Source organism: Rhineura floridana, chromosome 21 (assembly GCF_030035675.1).
Source record: "Rhineura floridana isolate rRhiFlo1 chromosome 21, rRhiFlo1.hap2, whole genome shotgun sequence".
NCBI classification, from domain to species: domain Eukaryota; kingdom Metazoa; phylum Chordata; class Lepidosauria; order Squamata; family Rhineuridae; genus Rhineura; species Rhineura floridana.
Window position 1 is genome coordinate 14,688,730 of NC_084500.1, and position 17,043 is coordinate 14,705,772.

The 17,043-nt window shown below is 47.5% G+C and overlaps 1 protein-coding gene across 2 annotated transcripts in view; it reads left to right on the top strand.

Annotated features, from left to right (window-relative positions):
• The window catches only part of PPM1D (protein phosphatase, Mg2+/Mn2+ dependent 1D), a 44,663-nt gene that overhangs the window by 24,984 nt on the left and 2,636 nt on the right, over positions 1–17,043 (top strand). Inside the window, exons 4-6 of one of the 2 annotated variants that reach the window (XM_061605394.1) lie at positions 8,918–9,108; positions 9,903–10,145; positions 12,543–12,676. In XM_061605394.1, the coding sequence (XP_061461378.1) occupies positions 8,918–9,108; positions 9,903–10,145; positions 12,543–12,659 (551 nt within the window). In that variant the 3' untranslated portion in view covers positions 12,660–12,676. Of the gene's footprint in view, positions 1–8,917; positions 9,109–9,902; positions 10,146–12,542; positions 12,677–17,043 lie in introns of those variants that run through there. The other variant, XM_061605392.1, reaches the window with a different exon arrangement.

Consider the following 17,043-nt stretch of genomic DNA (forward strand, 5'->3'; position numbering starts at 1 on the left):
TAATTCAGCGGTAGAGCCTCTGCTCTGTGCACAGAAAGTCCCAGATTCATTCCCCAGTGGCATCTCTCAGCAGAGTGGGGAGGGGGGGAAGCTTTTGCCGGAAATCCTGACGAGCCACAGCTAGCCAGCATAGATAATACTGAGCTAGATGGTCTGCCTCTGTGTAAGCAACTTCCTGGGTTCCTGTGTCGATCCTTAAATAAAACTAGTTTGCCAGGGACAAGATTAGATGCAGACTCTGCCATGGAATGCCTCTGTGGCTGGCTGAAGGGAGGAGCATTCAGTCACTTCAGCACCACCCTGGATATCGTAGAGCTGCGAAAGGCTCAGAAATGAGCAACCAAAATGGTCAAGGAGCTAGGGTTTGGGTTGGGGGGATCCAGTGAAGCTGAGCGCAGGACAATTCAGGGCAAGGAAAAAGGAAGGACTCTTCCACACAGCTCACAAGGTAAACTATGGCATTTGCTGCCAACTTGGATGGTTTTAAAAGAGGATTAGGCAAATTGATGGAGGTTAAGGCTGACAATAGCTACCAGCCACAATGGCTATGTTCTCCCTCCACTGGCGGAGGCAGTAGGCCCTGAAAACTAGTTGCAGGGCATCACAAGCGGGGAGAGCTTTGCTGCCCTCAGATCCTACTTGTTACTTTACTGATTACATATGAATCCCACCTTCCGTCTCTCACGATTGTGTATGTAGGTCTCCCCCTTGCCATTTTATACTCACAACAACCCTGTGAGGTAGGTTAGGATGAGACACAGTGACCGGCCCAAGGATACCCAGTGAGCTTCATGGCTGAGTGGGGGATTTGAGTCCCACTCTAAGCACTACACCATACTGCCTTCCTTCCTTGTGGGTTTCCCATTAGGGCATCCGGCTGGTCGCTGTGAGAACAGGGAGGCTGGACTAGAGAGGGTCTTTGGACTGATCCAGCAGCCAGGCTCCTCTTATGTCCTTATGGTTGCAAAGACTTGGCACGGCTGCTTCTCTGAAATCCACATCAGCGGGGTCCTATTCCCAGACTTCATAAGGCCAAAGGATTTTCTGTCTTCCTGCTGAAGATTATTGCTCGCCACCATCACCAGCCCCTGCATCCCCTCCTGCGCAAACCTGCCATTTCCTCCTCTTGTTGGAAACAAATGTGCTGCAAAATGTACACAACGGCGTAATCAAAAACAGAGCTAGTGGCGGCTGTTTCTGTGCGGGGATTTGGGCCTCCGCTGCTGAATTTATGTTGCTCGCTCTTGGCCACATGTGGATCTGTTTACCTTGCCGGAAATATGTCTCCTCTTCTCTCTCTCTCACCCCCCTCTCCCACTTCGCCTCCAGCTAGGGGCCTCTTCAGTTTGGTGTGCACAACTTCTGCACCTGAAGAGATTTTTTCCCCCTTCTTTCTTTCTTGGCCTTTTGCAACCAGAAAGGAGAACCTCCTTGCCTGCTGCTTCTCAGATGTAACATTTGCCACTTGATCCCCATCACTCTTAGAAACAGGGGAAGCTGCATGATCCCGGGCCAGGCCCCTGGTCCACCCAGCTCAGTGCTGTCTGTTCTGGCTGGTGGGGTCTCTTCGGGGTTTCAGACTGGGGACATTCCCAGCGTTGCCTGGAGATGCTGGGGACTGAACTTGGGATCTTCTGCATGCAAGCCAGACACGTTACCACTGAGCTGCTGCTGTTCCTCTGAAAATAAAGCAAAATTCTGGTCCTCATGGTTCTGAATTATTTATTATAGGGCACTGAGGGCAGCTCATAATAAAACTATACACAAGGAAAACACAAAACATTACAGTAAACTAAAATACATAAAGTACAATTATGCATCTGTGTTGACATCTCTGTTCATAGGAAAGCTGTTGATGATCCAGAAAACACTTTTAAAATAGTGATAATTTTAATGCCTTGAGTTGTAATTCTGATGTTTTGGTATTTCATTTGAAAATGGCAAACTTTGAAATCGTTATTGACCCACAGTACATTTTAAATATGATTAACCCCAAACCTTTAAATGTATATTCAGTAATTCTTAATTCTCTAGCAGAAAATTTCAAATATGTAAAAAGCTTTGTGTGACTCTCTTTAGACCTGGCTTTGTATTGGTAACACAGCCATATTTTTCCTTGAAGGCCTGAGACTATTTTAACTAGTTGTTTAAAGATTAAGGTTTCATTCATGTTTATGTACTGTATATGGATATTGTTTATGTATTTTGCTTTGTAAATTAATTTGATATGTTTTTCATTGTGCCTTGTGTATTTTATTGCAAGCCGTTTTGAGATCTTTTAGATAGTAAGCGGTCTATAAATGGAAATAATAATAAAAAATAAAATAAATAAAAATAAAAGATGCATATAGAGACAGACATACGGACAAGACAGTTTTGAAAGCAACAAACAGAACTTCACTCAAGCTTGCTCTGGATCCCTATAAGGATTGCGTTAATCACCTAAAATATATATATATGAATGAAATTGTGATTAACCAAACAGAGGTTTTTATTATATTAACAATTATGGCAGCTGATGAAGGTGGAAGCTGAAACGTTTTGTTAATATAATAAAAACCTCTGTTTGGTTAATCACAATTTCATTATATATATATAAGGGAGTGATACTAAAAGGACTCGAAAGAAAAAAAAAATAAAGAGCATAAAAGCAGGACTGACTTAATTATTTTTCTCCCAGCCCTACTGGGAGATACCAGAGACTAAACCTGGGATGTTCTCCGTGCAAGACAGATGCTCTACCACCTCTTAACCTGGCCTTTGACACCCAAGATGTAAATTTTTAGGGCCCACCCTATTTTGTGGTTTTTAGGTTGTTTTTCATTGTTTTTAATGCTGTATTTTAAAATGGTTGTAACCTGCCCTGGGACCTCTGAGTGAAAGGAGGGTAACTGATGATGATGGTGATCACACTAAGCCATGGCTCTTTAAAGGCTTTTCATAGTGTGATATGCTTAATTTAATGGGACATCCCGCTCAGGTGAAACATATACAAGTGAGTACAAAAGGGGGGGGGAGCGTGATAAGATGCTCCTTTTTTCCCATTTGCCAGGTAAGATCTTACACATTCCTCAAGCATTATTATCCCATTTTACAGATGGGGAGAGAGAGACTGAGGCTGATTATGGCTGGCCTGAGCCTACTCGGCAAATGCATAGGTTACCCTCATATCCTTGAATGTTCAGCGGAAGTTTTTAATCACGCCTGCAGCTACAGGGAGAATAGAAAGGAGACCAGTCTCAAAAGAGAGGTGGGCAGGGAATGAAAGGGTGTACACTGAACGTCTCCTACCTGAAGCCTCTAAATATGTATGTGTGTCATTTTGGGCTTGGGAAAGGAATCGCCTTGAACGTGGTGGTAGAAGGCCGAGACACCTGTAGGAAAATGAAAAAAGGACACCTTTTGGGACTGGAGTCGTTCTCTGAGACCAGCCTACTCACTTGCGACACAATTCTGTGATTAATGCAAGCGAGTCACCACGGCTGTCATTGTGGCAGCACTTATACAAGAGACCTTGTGGGGTTTCCCCATTCACAGCACCTCTCTGCCGTTTCCCTAACCCTTCCCCGGGCACACAGCACAAACCAGGGTTACGTCACTGACTGATTTATCAAGTCAAGCAAGCTGATGGAAAGCCTGGGAAGAATAAAGGTCGGGGTGATGAAAGCACAGCCAGCAGGTTCACCAGTAATGTTGGCCTTCTCATTGCAACTGGCACTCCCATCAGGGTCCCACACAGCAGATGGCCGGGAGGATCCTCTCCCCCCACCTAGCAAAAAAGACCACAAACGCGCCCACGTGCAGAAACACACACACACCATGCAGAAATTGGCTTGCCACATTCTGACATCATCGAAGGAATGCACATGGTTATTCATTATTCTGTTTTGCAGATTTTTATAAACTGCTTCGTAGCCAGAAGCTAATGAAGTGACGCGCGATAAGACAACATTAGATAAAGTACAAAAGTTCAGACTCAATCAACTAAAACCATCTAAAGAGCTTCCTCACCCCCTGCCCCGGCTCCACCCGGTAAGACCATGTAACTCCAAAATTGCCTAACTGCACTGAGGTGCTCATCCTGGCTTGGGGCTGTACTTAATGGAGGCTGGTCAATTAGGGCAAGTGGGGCACTGCCACACCAGCCTCAGTCTGCCCTCAGCCGGCCCCCCAACTTCCGGCCTTCCTGCTTGCAACCAGCCTGAAGGTTGGCGTTGCCTGTCAGTCTCAGTGTTGCCCCTTGTAGAACTCAGCAGGGAGGAAAAGGAGGGCAGAACTAGAATGAGTTGGCTCTGCCTGTCATTGGCTGTGGCTCCACCTCCTGTTGGGCTCCCTGCCTTCAGTCCCATTAGTCTCAGTGGGCACCAGCCACCACTGACTGTACCCCTTCAAACTGCAGGCAGAGGCTCACAAGACTGAACATTCCCCCATACAGAAACATTCCCTGTACGCAGAAATCTAGCATGTCAGGTAGAACCCTGGCTAGTACCAGCCCCCACCTCCACCAGCTACACATTCAGTATGAATTAAAACGGCTCCTCTGTGCATACAGCTTAATCCTTAGGAACCTTAATTGGCCCAAAGCTCCCAACCACAACAAATACCTGTGTGCACTTTCCTCTTACGGCTGTAGATGTGGCCACTGGGCACCATGGCCTCAGCCTCAAGTCTTTTTCGCTCGTCTGTAAAATGGCGATAATAATGCCTGAGGGATGTCTAAGCTCTGTTTGGGCAAATTGGGGGGGGGGGGAATATTGTCAACCTTTTTTTCTCTCCTTTGTATTTCCGTTTTATGTTTCACCTGAGCAGGATTGCCCATTAAATTAAACATATCATACTATGAAAAACCTTGAAAGGGGCATAACTGAGCATTTGCCTTGCATGCAGAAGGTCTCAGGTTCAATCCCCGGCATCTCCAAGTAGGGCTGGGAGTAGCAACTTCCTGTGTTTTCATCAAATCATCCCTTAATTCAGAACCATGAGGACTGGAATCTTACTTTTATTTTTAGGGGAAGGGCCATAGTTCAGTGGTAGAGTATCTGCTTTGCATGAAGAAAGTTCCAGGTTCAATCCCTGGCAACTCTTGGTAGGGCTGGTAATATCCTGTCTGAAAACCTGGATAGCTGCTGCCAGTCAGTGCAGACAATACTGAGCTTCATGGACCAATGACCCAACTCAGTATAAAACTGCTTCCTAGGTTCCTTTCACACGTCTACGTATGTATCACCTTTATAGTCTCTAAAATAAAGGGACATTCCTTCTCTCTCTCTCATATTTATATTCTTTTTGACTTAGTCAGACTGGAGCGTTTCCAACCCTCCCACTGAAGGCAATTACTTTGAGAGTTGCTTGGCTGCCTCCCAGCCATTTTTCCAGATGAGCTCCTTTGCCAGTAAATGGCAGGTGGAGACTTAATTGCAGGTGGCTCTCCTTATGAGTCCTCCAGTCGTGCCCAAAACCACTCCTTGATCGGATTGTGTAACCTGTTCCCTCCTAATAGTGAACGCAAGTGGTGAGTGCCAAAAACTGCATAGCTATTAGGAGGGAGATATCAGCTTAAATGAGAGAGTACTCTCTGTTTTTACAGAAGTACAGGCTAATAATAAATGTATTAGTTTGTGAAAATTGATTTTTACAACTATTCTTATTATTCAGACTAATTAATTTATTAAAACTTAAGGGGGCAGCTTCCTCCACCACCCTAAAAAAACAGCCCAGTGAGGATTGTGCATGCTTGATAATCAGGGAATGTTGAGTAAACTGATTAGTAAACTAGCATGTCAGGGCCAGCTTTCTCTGACAGCTTACCTCTCTACATGGAAAGGTTGGCATCGAGATTAGGGTTGCCAGGTTCTTGCCCAGAGACTGATCCTGTATCTTTAAGAGAAGAGAAGGTCAGCCAAGTGCAGGTGTTCTTGCAACCCTATAATAGGAAAAACCACAAGGTGGAATTCTCCCTTCCCCTGCACAACTTTTAAAGACACAGAATACCTCTTGGTTGCCAGGCCCAGCCTCCAAGAGGTCTTCTGTATCTTTAAAAGTTGTACATGGGGAAGGGAGAATTTCACCTTGTGGTTTTTCCCATTACAGTGTTGCAAGAACACCTGCACTTGGCTGAATTTTCTCTTCTCTTAAAGATACAGAATCATTCTTAGGCCCTGAGCCTGGCAACCCTAGTTGAGATTCAGCCCTGCCCATACCTGGAACCTTGGAAAGCTGCTGCCAGACAGTGTAGACAATACTGGTCCCAAGGTATGGTCGGAAGTCATAGGAGACCACCACCTTAGCTAAGCTAAGCAGGCCTGGGTATGGTCAGTGCCTGGATGGGGGACCACCGAGGAACTATATGCGTGCCACCTTGAGTTCCTTGATGATAAAAAGGGGGATATAAATGTAATAAATAAGATAGGCCAATGGCCTGACTCCAGAGGTAGCTTCCTGGGGTCTCCTCAGAAGACCCCCGCCCTTCACAAACAGCTCTCCTCACAGCCTACATCCTTGAGGCACCGTTGGATCCAGACACCTCCACCTCAGGACCTGAGGCCTATGCACCAATTTGGCTGGCTGTCGGAGGAGACACCAAGGCAGGCCATGTCTCTCCCTGGGGAGGGAGTTCCCAAGGTGTGGGGCCCCAAGGCCCATCAGCCGAATGGCTCTCGTTGCTACATTGGGGGTCTCAGATGCTCATCTTAACACGGGCAGGGGACCTTTTCTTTTCTGGGCAAACTCCCAGGTGGGGGGCACATGCCAGTGATGGGTGGGGCCAGAGGCAAAGTGGGCAGAGCAATGAATGGAAATGCACCACCTTTGTACGGTAGGCTAGCGTGTCCACACACTCTCACATTCTTCTCTATCCTCCCTCCAGACAAGGAAGAAGCGTTATCTGTGTGCAAGGACACGCTCCACCCAGGCCAAAAGACTCAAGGAAGGTGCGAGGCAGGCCTAGAGAGAGTCCCAAGGGCCAAATAGCGAGGGTTAGAGGGCTGCATTTGCCCCTCGGGCCTGAGGTTCCCCAGCCGTGTCTTAACACTTGGGGAGACTCAAGCCACATCCGGACCAGACGTTTATCCTGCTATTGTTCCACTTTAAACAGCCATGGCTTGCCCCCCCCCCCAAAAAAAAATCCTGGGAAGTGTCATTTGTTAAGGGTGCCGTGAATTGTCCCTTCCCAAAGCTACAGTTCCCAGAGTGGTATAACAGTCAATCCATCTTCCCAAGGAACTCTGGGAATTATACCTCTGGGAGGGGAATAGGGGTCTCCTAACAGCTCTCAGCACTCTTAAACAAACTGCAGTTCCCAGTTTCCCTACAGTGGTTTAACCGTCAGTCCCTCCTCCTAGAGAACTCTGGGAAATTGTAGCTCTGTGAGGAGACCAGGGGCATCTCCTGACCACTCTCAGCACCCTGCACAAACTTCACTTCCCAGGATTCCTTGGGGGGAAGCCAGGACTGTTTAAAGTGGAATAAACGTATGGTGTGGACGCAGCATCCGATAGGTGCCCTGCTTTCTGGTTTGCTGTCTGATCCTGGCTGCTCCTTAGGGTTTCATTTCTTGTTCCCAGCTCCTGACTCACACCAGATTGCCTCTCATAACCAGTCCTGACTGTTGTTGCAGTCTAGGAACTGTTCGGGTCCATCAGCAGCTGGTGGTCCTCCTTTGTGTCTAGTGATGTGCTGTCAATGGCCAGTAGCCACGATGGCTTTGTTGTACCTCCACTGTTGGAAGCAGTGTGCCTGTGAATGCCAGATGCTGTGAATCACAAATGGGGAGATCGCTCCTCTGCTCAGGCCCTGCTTGAGGCTTCCCAGTGAGGCGTCTGGCTGGCCACCGCGAGAACAGGTTGCTGGACGAGATGGGCCGTTGGCCTGATCCAGCAGGTTTATTCCGGTAGGAAACACAGGAAGCTGCCTTACGTTGAGTCAGATCATCGCTTTTTCTAGGTCAGTATTGTCTACACTGACTGGCAGAGGCTGTCCAGGGTTTCAGGCAGGGGACATTCTTGTCTCCACTTGGAGACGCCGGGATTTGAACCTGGGACCTTCTGCATGCAAGGCAGATGCTCTACCGCTGAGCTAAGTCACCTCTCTATGAGCCTGACCAATGTTCTTAAGATGTATCAGCCACTGTTTATGTTCATTCCCTCCCCCCTATTTGCTGTGAAGTGGTTCAACCTCATTTGTGCTAATTGGTGGGCACGTAGGGTGTGTTTGTGTGTGTGTGCTCCTTAATTAGGGTTCTTAATGGAAGGACAAGCCCTTCCCTTTTTCGTTTATCTCTGCTGCAGTAGGGGTGAATTGGCTCTTGAATAAGGACCAGCTCAGGCTAAATAGGAGCAATTGATTCAAGTGCCTCCTTGTTGAGTTCCTGTAAATGCTGCTAGCTGGTTGGTGCTGCTAACTAATGGTGAGATTTTTGTCCAGAAAACAAAAGAGCTTGGATTCTTAATATTTTAAAACAGCATGGAGGTTTTTGGTGTGCGTGTGTGGTTGCAACAGGACTTTGTTATAAGAAGAGCAAGAGAGGCTGGCCTGCCTTGGGGCCTCAGCACTTTGAGGTTTCTGTTGATATTAGAATAAAATGCTGTTATTTAGTCACCAGGGGTGGTATTCAGTGCTAGTCCTACTCAGAGTAGACCCACTGAAGTTAATAGATGTGACTTAACTTGGGTTCATTAATTTCAGTGGGTCTACTCTGTGTAGGACTTAGTTTACTATAACCCTAGTGGCTTTTCTCGTCAAGACTTAATGTTTTGTTTTTCGGACGCCCGCTGTGCAGGCAGGCATGGAAAGATGTTACGGCCCTCATTAAGCTGTTGCTGTGTGGACATTTTAAAAGCACCCTGTACCACGAGGAAGACGGAGCGGGAAAGCTTTTCCTGGACTTTCCTACATTGTTTTTGTCCCCTTCCCAATCCAGGTGATCTGTGGAGTTATGACTTCTACAGTGGCGAGTTTGTTGTGTCTCCCGAGCCGGACACGAGTGTACACACGCTAGACCCTCAGAAGCACAAATATATCATCCTGGGCAGTGATGGGCTGTGGAACATGATCCCACCTCAAGAAGCCATTTCTATGTGCCAGGACCATGAAGAGAAAAAGTATTTTATGGTGAGCATGAACTTAAGTGGAAACCAAACCAATAGGATTCTCCCCTGTGGCCCAAATAATTTAAAATTAACTTTAAAAAATCTGGACTGTTAGTGGCCAGGTAGCGAATGGGAGAATATTCTCCCTTTTAAATTATAAGCAAGTTTCTAGACCTTATCATGGAGAAAATAAGAGGACAGGAAACTTCCAGGTCTCATTTCATGTGGTCCGTGGGCTAATTTCGTGTAGGCGGCCAGGGGTGGGGGAGAAGATGGCTGAGAGAGAGAGAATGTGTGACACAGAGAAAGCCAAATAAGTGCCATTTAGTTAGTTAGTTAGTCGCCTCATACTAAAATATAAAATGAGTTTAAAAACATACAATGTACAGAATTTAAATACCCTCCCCCCAAAAGTACTAAGACAGCATACTAAAGGCCTGAGTGAAAAGGAAGATCTTGGCCTAGTGCCTAAAGATGGATAGAGAAGGCGCCAGGTGTACCTCCCTGGGGAGAGCATTCCACAGCTGGGGGGGGGCACCACTGAAAAGGCCCATTTATATGTTGCCACCCCCCAACCTTCCTGTGGTTCAGCCTGCCATCTTAAACGGTTCAGCCTGCCATCTTGATTCGAAATGGCATCTATTTGCATCGTGCTCCTTGATCTCAGAAGCTGTCATGCAAAATTTGGTTATGCTGTCTTAGGAGGGATCCAAACACATAGCGAACAAACAACTTTCCAAAATGTATAGTACTAGTTACAGGATGGTGACTTTCCCCCTCTCTCCTTCCACCCCATCCCTTGCTTTGAACCAAAAGGGAGAGCATCAACATTCTTTGGCCAAAATGCTGGTGAACCGGGCATTGGGCCGGTGGAGGCAGCGCATGCTCCGGGCGGATAACACCAGCGCCATCGTGATCAGCATCTCTTCGGGCTGCAGCCGTCGGAGCAGTTTGGAAGGTGAGGAGGAGCTGCATTTCAACCTGGCCGAGGGGCCGTCCTACAGCAGCCCCGAAATGTGGACCATGACCCCTTCTCGCTGCTCTACTCCACCAGTCAAGGTAAGGAAGGAGGTCGGGGCAGGAATCCAAGTCATTGCTTTGAGAGGTTAAGACGGGGGGGGGGAATATCTGTGCCCCTCCAGATGTTGATGGACAACTTACTTTTATTTATTCAAATATTTATAGCCTGCGCTTTTTCATTAAAAATACAGCGAGGTGGTATACTACATACAGAATTACAATAACTTTGATAAAGGTGACAGTGAAAGGATCAAAGCGCCAGTACAAACATCAATAAACTCCAATCAGTCTAGATATAGATATATAGACATTACAGATTTTTACCTCACCTGACCTCCAAGGAGCTCAGTGTGGCGTACATGGGTCCGCCCCCTCCCCATTTTATCCTCACCACAACCCTGGAAGGACTAGAATCTTAATTTATTTTTAGGGGAAGGGCTGCAACTAAAGGGAGAGCACCTGCTTGGTATGTAGAAGGTCTCCAAGTAGGGCTGGGAGACACCCCTGCCTGAAGCCCTGGAGAGCTGCTGCCAGTCAATGTAGACAGTATTGAGCCAGATGGCCCAAGAGTCTGACTCAGTTTAAGGCAACTCCCTATGTTCTTAATCTCACCCTCTAGTCCAGTGCTCTAACCACTGCACCCCACTTCCGAGGGTGCTGTAACAGTCCCCCAGGAGTGCCATTGTGAGTGAGCGTGCAGTAGCAAAAGCCTAGAAACACGAGCAGTCCAAATATTAAACATTTAACTGAAGGGTTAGCCTTGATGATTAACTCTTCGTCAGTCACCCCAGTGCTTCTACATTCAATGGCTGCCTTGCTTGAAGGCAGGATGTGAACCTGACTTTCTGCTGAACCAGGGATGGGAAAACCATGGCACTCCAGATGCTTTTGGACTCCCAACTCCCATCTGCCCCAGTCTGTGTGCCAAATGGTCAGGTATGATGGCAGTTCAAAAACATCTGAAGGCCACAAATTATCCCACCCCATACTTACAAGATGCACAGAGTCTTCCTCAAACAAATAGCCTCTTAGCAGCTTCAGTTCCTTATGCTACAACACCCGCCACCTTAAAACATCCCAAACACTTTACTACAAACCATACATTTAAAGCACATCCTCCTACTAAGAATCTTGGGAACTGTAGTTTACCCATCCCAGACCTGCAATTCCCAGCACCTTTAACAAACTACAGTTTCCAGGATCTGCAGATTTTAGGGGGATGGTCAAGGGCAAGAGATGGCCCATTGTTTAATGATTTCTTTACCACAGAGTGGAGGGCATTTTGGGTTTATTGTCCCAGGCACCAAAATGTCTCTGGCTGTCTCCATCCTCCAGGCTCTGCATTTCATCCTTTTAAAAATAGCTGGCCTGGTCTCTTAGGCTGCGTATGCACCGTACATTCATTGCATATTTTGAAGCACATTTCTTCCCTTCCAAGAATTCTGGGAACTGTAGTTTACCTCCCACAGACTTGCAAATCCCGACACCCTTAACTACAGTGCCCAGGGTGGAGAATGTGCTTTAAACATATGGGGTGAACACAGCCTGATTTGCCGCCTGTTTGTTTTTTTGTGTTTGAGGGGCGCACCGCAGTTCTCTCTGTTTGATCACTTGGTTGTCGTGGATCAAAGAAAATACCATTTGGGGAAAGATAAGTTTTCATCCCCTGCCCCTTGTTTTGGGTTGGAGCTTTTGGGGTGTTGTTGGTGGCGGAAGGGAGCCATTGCCCGCTCCTCAAGTTCTGGGGGAGAGGACTTGCACTCAGCTGGTTGGGGTGTTTTGAAGCAACTGGCAATCATCGCCACAGGCTTTGAATAGCTCTTGCTCTTTTGAGTGTTCCCCGGAGTCTTTGAATATCTCTTCTTTTGGCAAAGCTAAATGAAAGGGAGGGGAAAAAACCTGAAAGAAAACACACAGATCTGGATGAGATACTCCAGGCTCTCTGTACAGATGCAGCTAATAAAAAAAGGTGGGATTTATTTCTCTTCTCCTTCCTGAATTTCAGTGCCTAACCAGATGCCTGTCGGGAGCCCACACGCAGGGCCTGAGCGCAAGAGCACTCTCCCCTCCTGCAGTCCCCCAGGAACTGGTGCTCAGAAGCATCCTGCCTCCGACGATGGAGGCAGAGCATAGACATTGTGGCTAACAGCCGTTTGTCTAAATCTCCTTGTAAAGCCACCCAGGTTGGTGGCCCTCACTGCTGCCTCTGGGAGTGAATTCCCACAGGCAAATAGCTCTCCTGTCTCTTAGCGTAAGCAAACCACCACCACCCCCGCCTCTCAGTCTGCAATATGGGAATAATACTGGCCTACCTTACAAGGTCATTGTAAGGACTGCAAAACGACAGGGGGACGTGATGGAGCTTAGGGTGGGTAAATGCTCTGTGTGGCGACTGAAGTATCCTGTTAGTAACCTGGTGCCCTCTGTCCTCAACAGAAAACCTGTCTGTGTAGGAAGAGAGGCAAGGGGGCGCAAGGCTGGAAGTGGGGCCTCAGATTGCTCCAAGTCGTGATCCAGAGGTCAAACAGATGGCTTTGGCACAGAGGAGAATAAATGCAAATGGCACCACAGCTTGCGTATTTCTGTGCCTTTTTGTGGGCATCAGTGCGTGGGTGCAGGGGACAGTTAACAGGTGGAGAGCTCCTCCAGGAAAATGGAGAAACATGCATCAGACCAGAGGTTTTGGAATTAATACGTCGTGAGGGGAGATGGGGCGCCTCTTCTTTGCCCCAGATGTGAGGATAGTGGGCAACAGAAAAAGGCAGGCAACTGAGCCTGGAGGGGAAGTAGATACACTGAGCCAGAGGAAGGTGTCTCCATGTGCTTAGGAGGAATGAGCCTTGTGGGTCTCTCTCCCCTTCTCTCTCCAATCGGGGGGCAAACTAGGGGCGGAAGAGGAGCCCATCTGGCTGAGCCAAACCAGGGGCTAAGGAGGAGCTTTCCTCGCTCACCATCCTCCCTAATAATAGCGATCATAACAATAATTTCCCCTTTTTATTATTATCTAGAAAAGCTAAAATGCTCAGCATTTTGTCACATTCTGGTGTGACCAAGGAACAGAACGTTGGGCGTGGCCATGAAAATGAAGAGGCGGGGTATTGCAAGCAGGCAGCACTCCTGTTTCTAAATAGCGGGGGGCATACGGCAGGGTTGGGCTGCATCCCTACGACGTCCCAGCGTACACCTCTTCCATTTCCTCTGGCGTAAGGGGATTGGTATAACAGGAGAGGGTCAGTATTTGGGGGGCACTGTTCCCGAGAAGCTGCAACCTGCCACTTTACCGTCCCCCTCCCTTCTGCTAGCTGGCCCAGAAAACCAAGGTTGGTTTCAGCACCTGGAATCTTTGGGCAGCTTCCCAGAGCCCTGGTGGGGCTCACGGCTTTAATTCTTGTCTAGTATTCTGAACAGTGCTGGGTGATTAGGTCAAGGCATTCTTCTAAGTTTCCCATAATGCCTCAGAGCAATGCTATATTTGGACCACTGTGGAAAATGTAAAGTAGCGCCTAGACCTGTGGCCGTCCAGGTGTTGCTAGACTGCAACTCCCATCAACCCTGACCACTGGCCGTGCTGGCTGGGGCTGATGGGAGCTGGAGTCCAACAGCATCTGAAGGGCCACAAGGTTAGCCGCCCTGTCTTAGAGCTAAACCTCTACGTCTCTTGGAGACCACAGAGAGAGAAGGGGTGGGGAGAGATTCTTCCATCTTGCCTGGACAATTCATTGAACCTGAAGAAACTGAAGACCTTCCTAAAAGGAAGTTGCAGAGGAAGACCATCCAGGAAAGTGTGAGGAGGACCTCCTTAGAGAGGGAGTTTCAGTACCCGGGTGCAACCACTAAAAAGGCCCTTTCCCTCGTCCCAGCTCGGTGGGAGTTTGGGACTCCCAGGAGGGCCTTAATATTCAGGCAGGTTTTCTGTGGAGAAGACTGCCCTTCAGATAATCTGATTCCAACCCATGTTGTTATATGCCTTCAAGTCGATTACAAATTATGGCAACCTTATGAATCTTTTTGGATATATTCATAGGGATTCATGGTAAGAGGTATTCAGAGGTGGTTTACCGTTGTCTTCCTATAAGCCTCTGGCACCTGGTATTCCCAGGTGGTCTCCCATCCAAGTACTAACCAGGTCTGACCCTGCTTAGCTTCCGAGACGAGGCCTGGAAACATCACTGGGAGCCAGTTTGGCTGTTTCAGCAACAGAGCAACATGCTTCCAATATTCAGGTCCAGTCAGTTTCTGGGTTGTGGACCATAGTTTCAGTTCCATGGTAGAGCATTTGTTATGCATGCAGAAGGTCCCAGGTTCAATCCCAGCATCTCCAGGCAGAGCCGAGAATATCCCCTGCCTGAAAGCCTGAAGAGCCGCTGCCAGTTGATGTAGACAGTTACTGAGCTAGATGGACCAGTGGCCTGACTCTGTATAAGGCAGCTTCCTGTGTTCCCAGCTGATCCATTTTTGAAAAAAAGGGCAATGTTTCTGGACACTTTTGAAAGGCAGCCCCACCTCAGGTACATTGCAGCAATCCAGACACGCTCCCAAAGTATGAAGTTGTGGTTTCAAGGGAAGGGCAACCCATCCATCATTGGCTGAATCCCTCCCGCTGTGTTCACTGTTGAACTGACCGGAAGCACCTCTGTCTTGTAGGATTAAGAGTTTTATCCAGTGCTAGTTTTTCTCAGAGTAGACCCATTGGAAATAATGGATATGAGTTTCAGTGTCTTTGTTCACCTTTGGTGCACCTTTGGTTCAGCACTCAAGAGCCTCCCTAGAATGGGATGGAAAGGTGAGGTTAGCCCTCTTCAGGTGTTTATCATTTGTCAAGTAAACACGAGAAGGAGGAGGAGAGGTGTGTAGGATGAGCATGTTAGTTCTGTCCTGGCCATCTCATGAACTGGAGGGGGTGACCCTCTGCAGCAGAGAGCCTTCTGTACTTGCAAAGGCTACCTGTGCAGCGCAGAATCCTGGAAGATCAGGGTACGACACATTTATGTTGGGCATGTATGCTGGGAAAACCTTTGGCCCTCTCTAGATATTGCTGAACTACAGTTCCCATCAGCCCCAGCAAGCATGGCCGATGGCCACGGATGATGGGATGATGCAGTTGTAGCTCAGCAAGATCTATTTTATCTATTTATTAAATTTATATCCTACCCTTCCTCCCTGTAGGAGCCCAGGGCGGCAAACAAAAACACTAAAAACACTCTAAAACATCTTAAATGTAGACTTTAAAATATATTAAAACGACACACTCTCAAGCATCTTAAATGTAGACTTTAAAATATATTAAAATGAAACTTTTTTAAAAAGCTTTAAAAACATCTTAAAAAGCAACTCCAGTACAGATGCAGACTGGGATAAGGTCTCTAGTTAAAAGGCTTGTTGAAAGAGTAAAGTCTTCAGTAGGTGCCAAAAAGATAACAGAGATGGTGCCTGTCTAATATTTAAGGGGAGGGAACTCCAAAGGGGAGGTGGCACTACACCAAAGGTCCGCTTCCGTGTGGAACAGATCTCCTGATAAGATGGTATCTGCAGGAGGCCCCCACCTGAAGAGCACATCTAGAGGGCCAGAGGTTTCCCATGCCTTCCCAGCTGTGGAGGGTGATGGAGGAGGGTGGAGGTAGCCCACTCACCTCTCTCATCTGTGTTGATTTAACACATCAGCTTTTGCCAGCATGGTGCCCACCAGATGTTTGGACTACAGGTCCCATCAGCTCAGCCAGCACAGAAGGAATTCCTGGCACTTGTACTGAATTTGATACACTGACATAGGGAAAGGGCTGTAGCCCAGGGCAGAATAGATCTTAGGTTCAATCCCTGGCATCTTCAGGTAGGAGTCCTGCTCGAAACCCTGTAGAGGCGCTGCCAGTTAGTGTAGATCCAGGTGCAGAGAGCCTTTGGCCCTCCAGATGTTGCTCAGCTACAACTCTTGTCATCTCTGGCCATTGGCTATGCTGGCTGGGGCTGATGGGACTTGTAGTTCAGCAACCTCTGGAGGGCCAGAGGTTCCCTCCACACCTGGACATTGCTGAGCTAGAGAGACCAATGGTCTGACATTGAAATAGGCAGCTTTCAATTTTCCTATGACATCACTGCAAAGCAGTGAATGTACATCAGGACAGAAGGAACGCCTTGTTAGGTTAGCGCAAAGGGCATGTGCACTCCACTACTCCATTCCCAACAGCATTGAGCCAGTTGCCTCTGAGCATGAAAAAGGAGGCCCTTCCTTGTTTGTCCCAGCAGCTGGCATTCAGAGGTAGACTGCTTCTGAGCAGGAAGGTTCCATTCAGCTGACATGGCTAGTACCCACTGACAGGTGGGACCTGCAACAAAATGCAGAGTGGTCCTCGTCAGGGTGCCAGCCATGCCCTTTTCCAAGACACTCCAGGTCCGCACCCGATTGCAAGGTAACATAGGGAGGAGGTACAGGGTTGCTGCCCTCAGCAGTGACCATGCATCCTGGGTAATTTTTTTTTATCTCAAAAAAGGGGACTTGAATGCTTGTCAACCAAGGCTTATATTAATATTTTTTATTTTTAGGATTGTTGTGGAATGTATTTCAGAAATAAAGCAAATGGAGCCTGAAACAAACTGTTGCAGGGTGGAGTACTCTTTTTCAGGATGCCAGCCAGTTAGTCATGACCTTTTCTGGAGTACTCCATTCCATTTCTTGTTTCCCCCTAGTTTTATGTGCCGATCACCACCTAAACGGTCAGCATCTCATGGCCACTGAGCGTGCACAGTCCCCACTAAACTGATTTTGAATCTTTTTCCCCTTGATTTTTTTAATCTCTATATATGTAGACATTTAGGTTTCCGCAGGGCCGACAGATTGCTCCCTCTTGTGCTTGGGCTGATGCCCTTTTGGCTACATAACCAATCTTGGAGAAATGAGTTTGCTATTTGTATACATGAAGTCGTATATATGATCATTTATTTA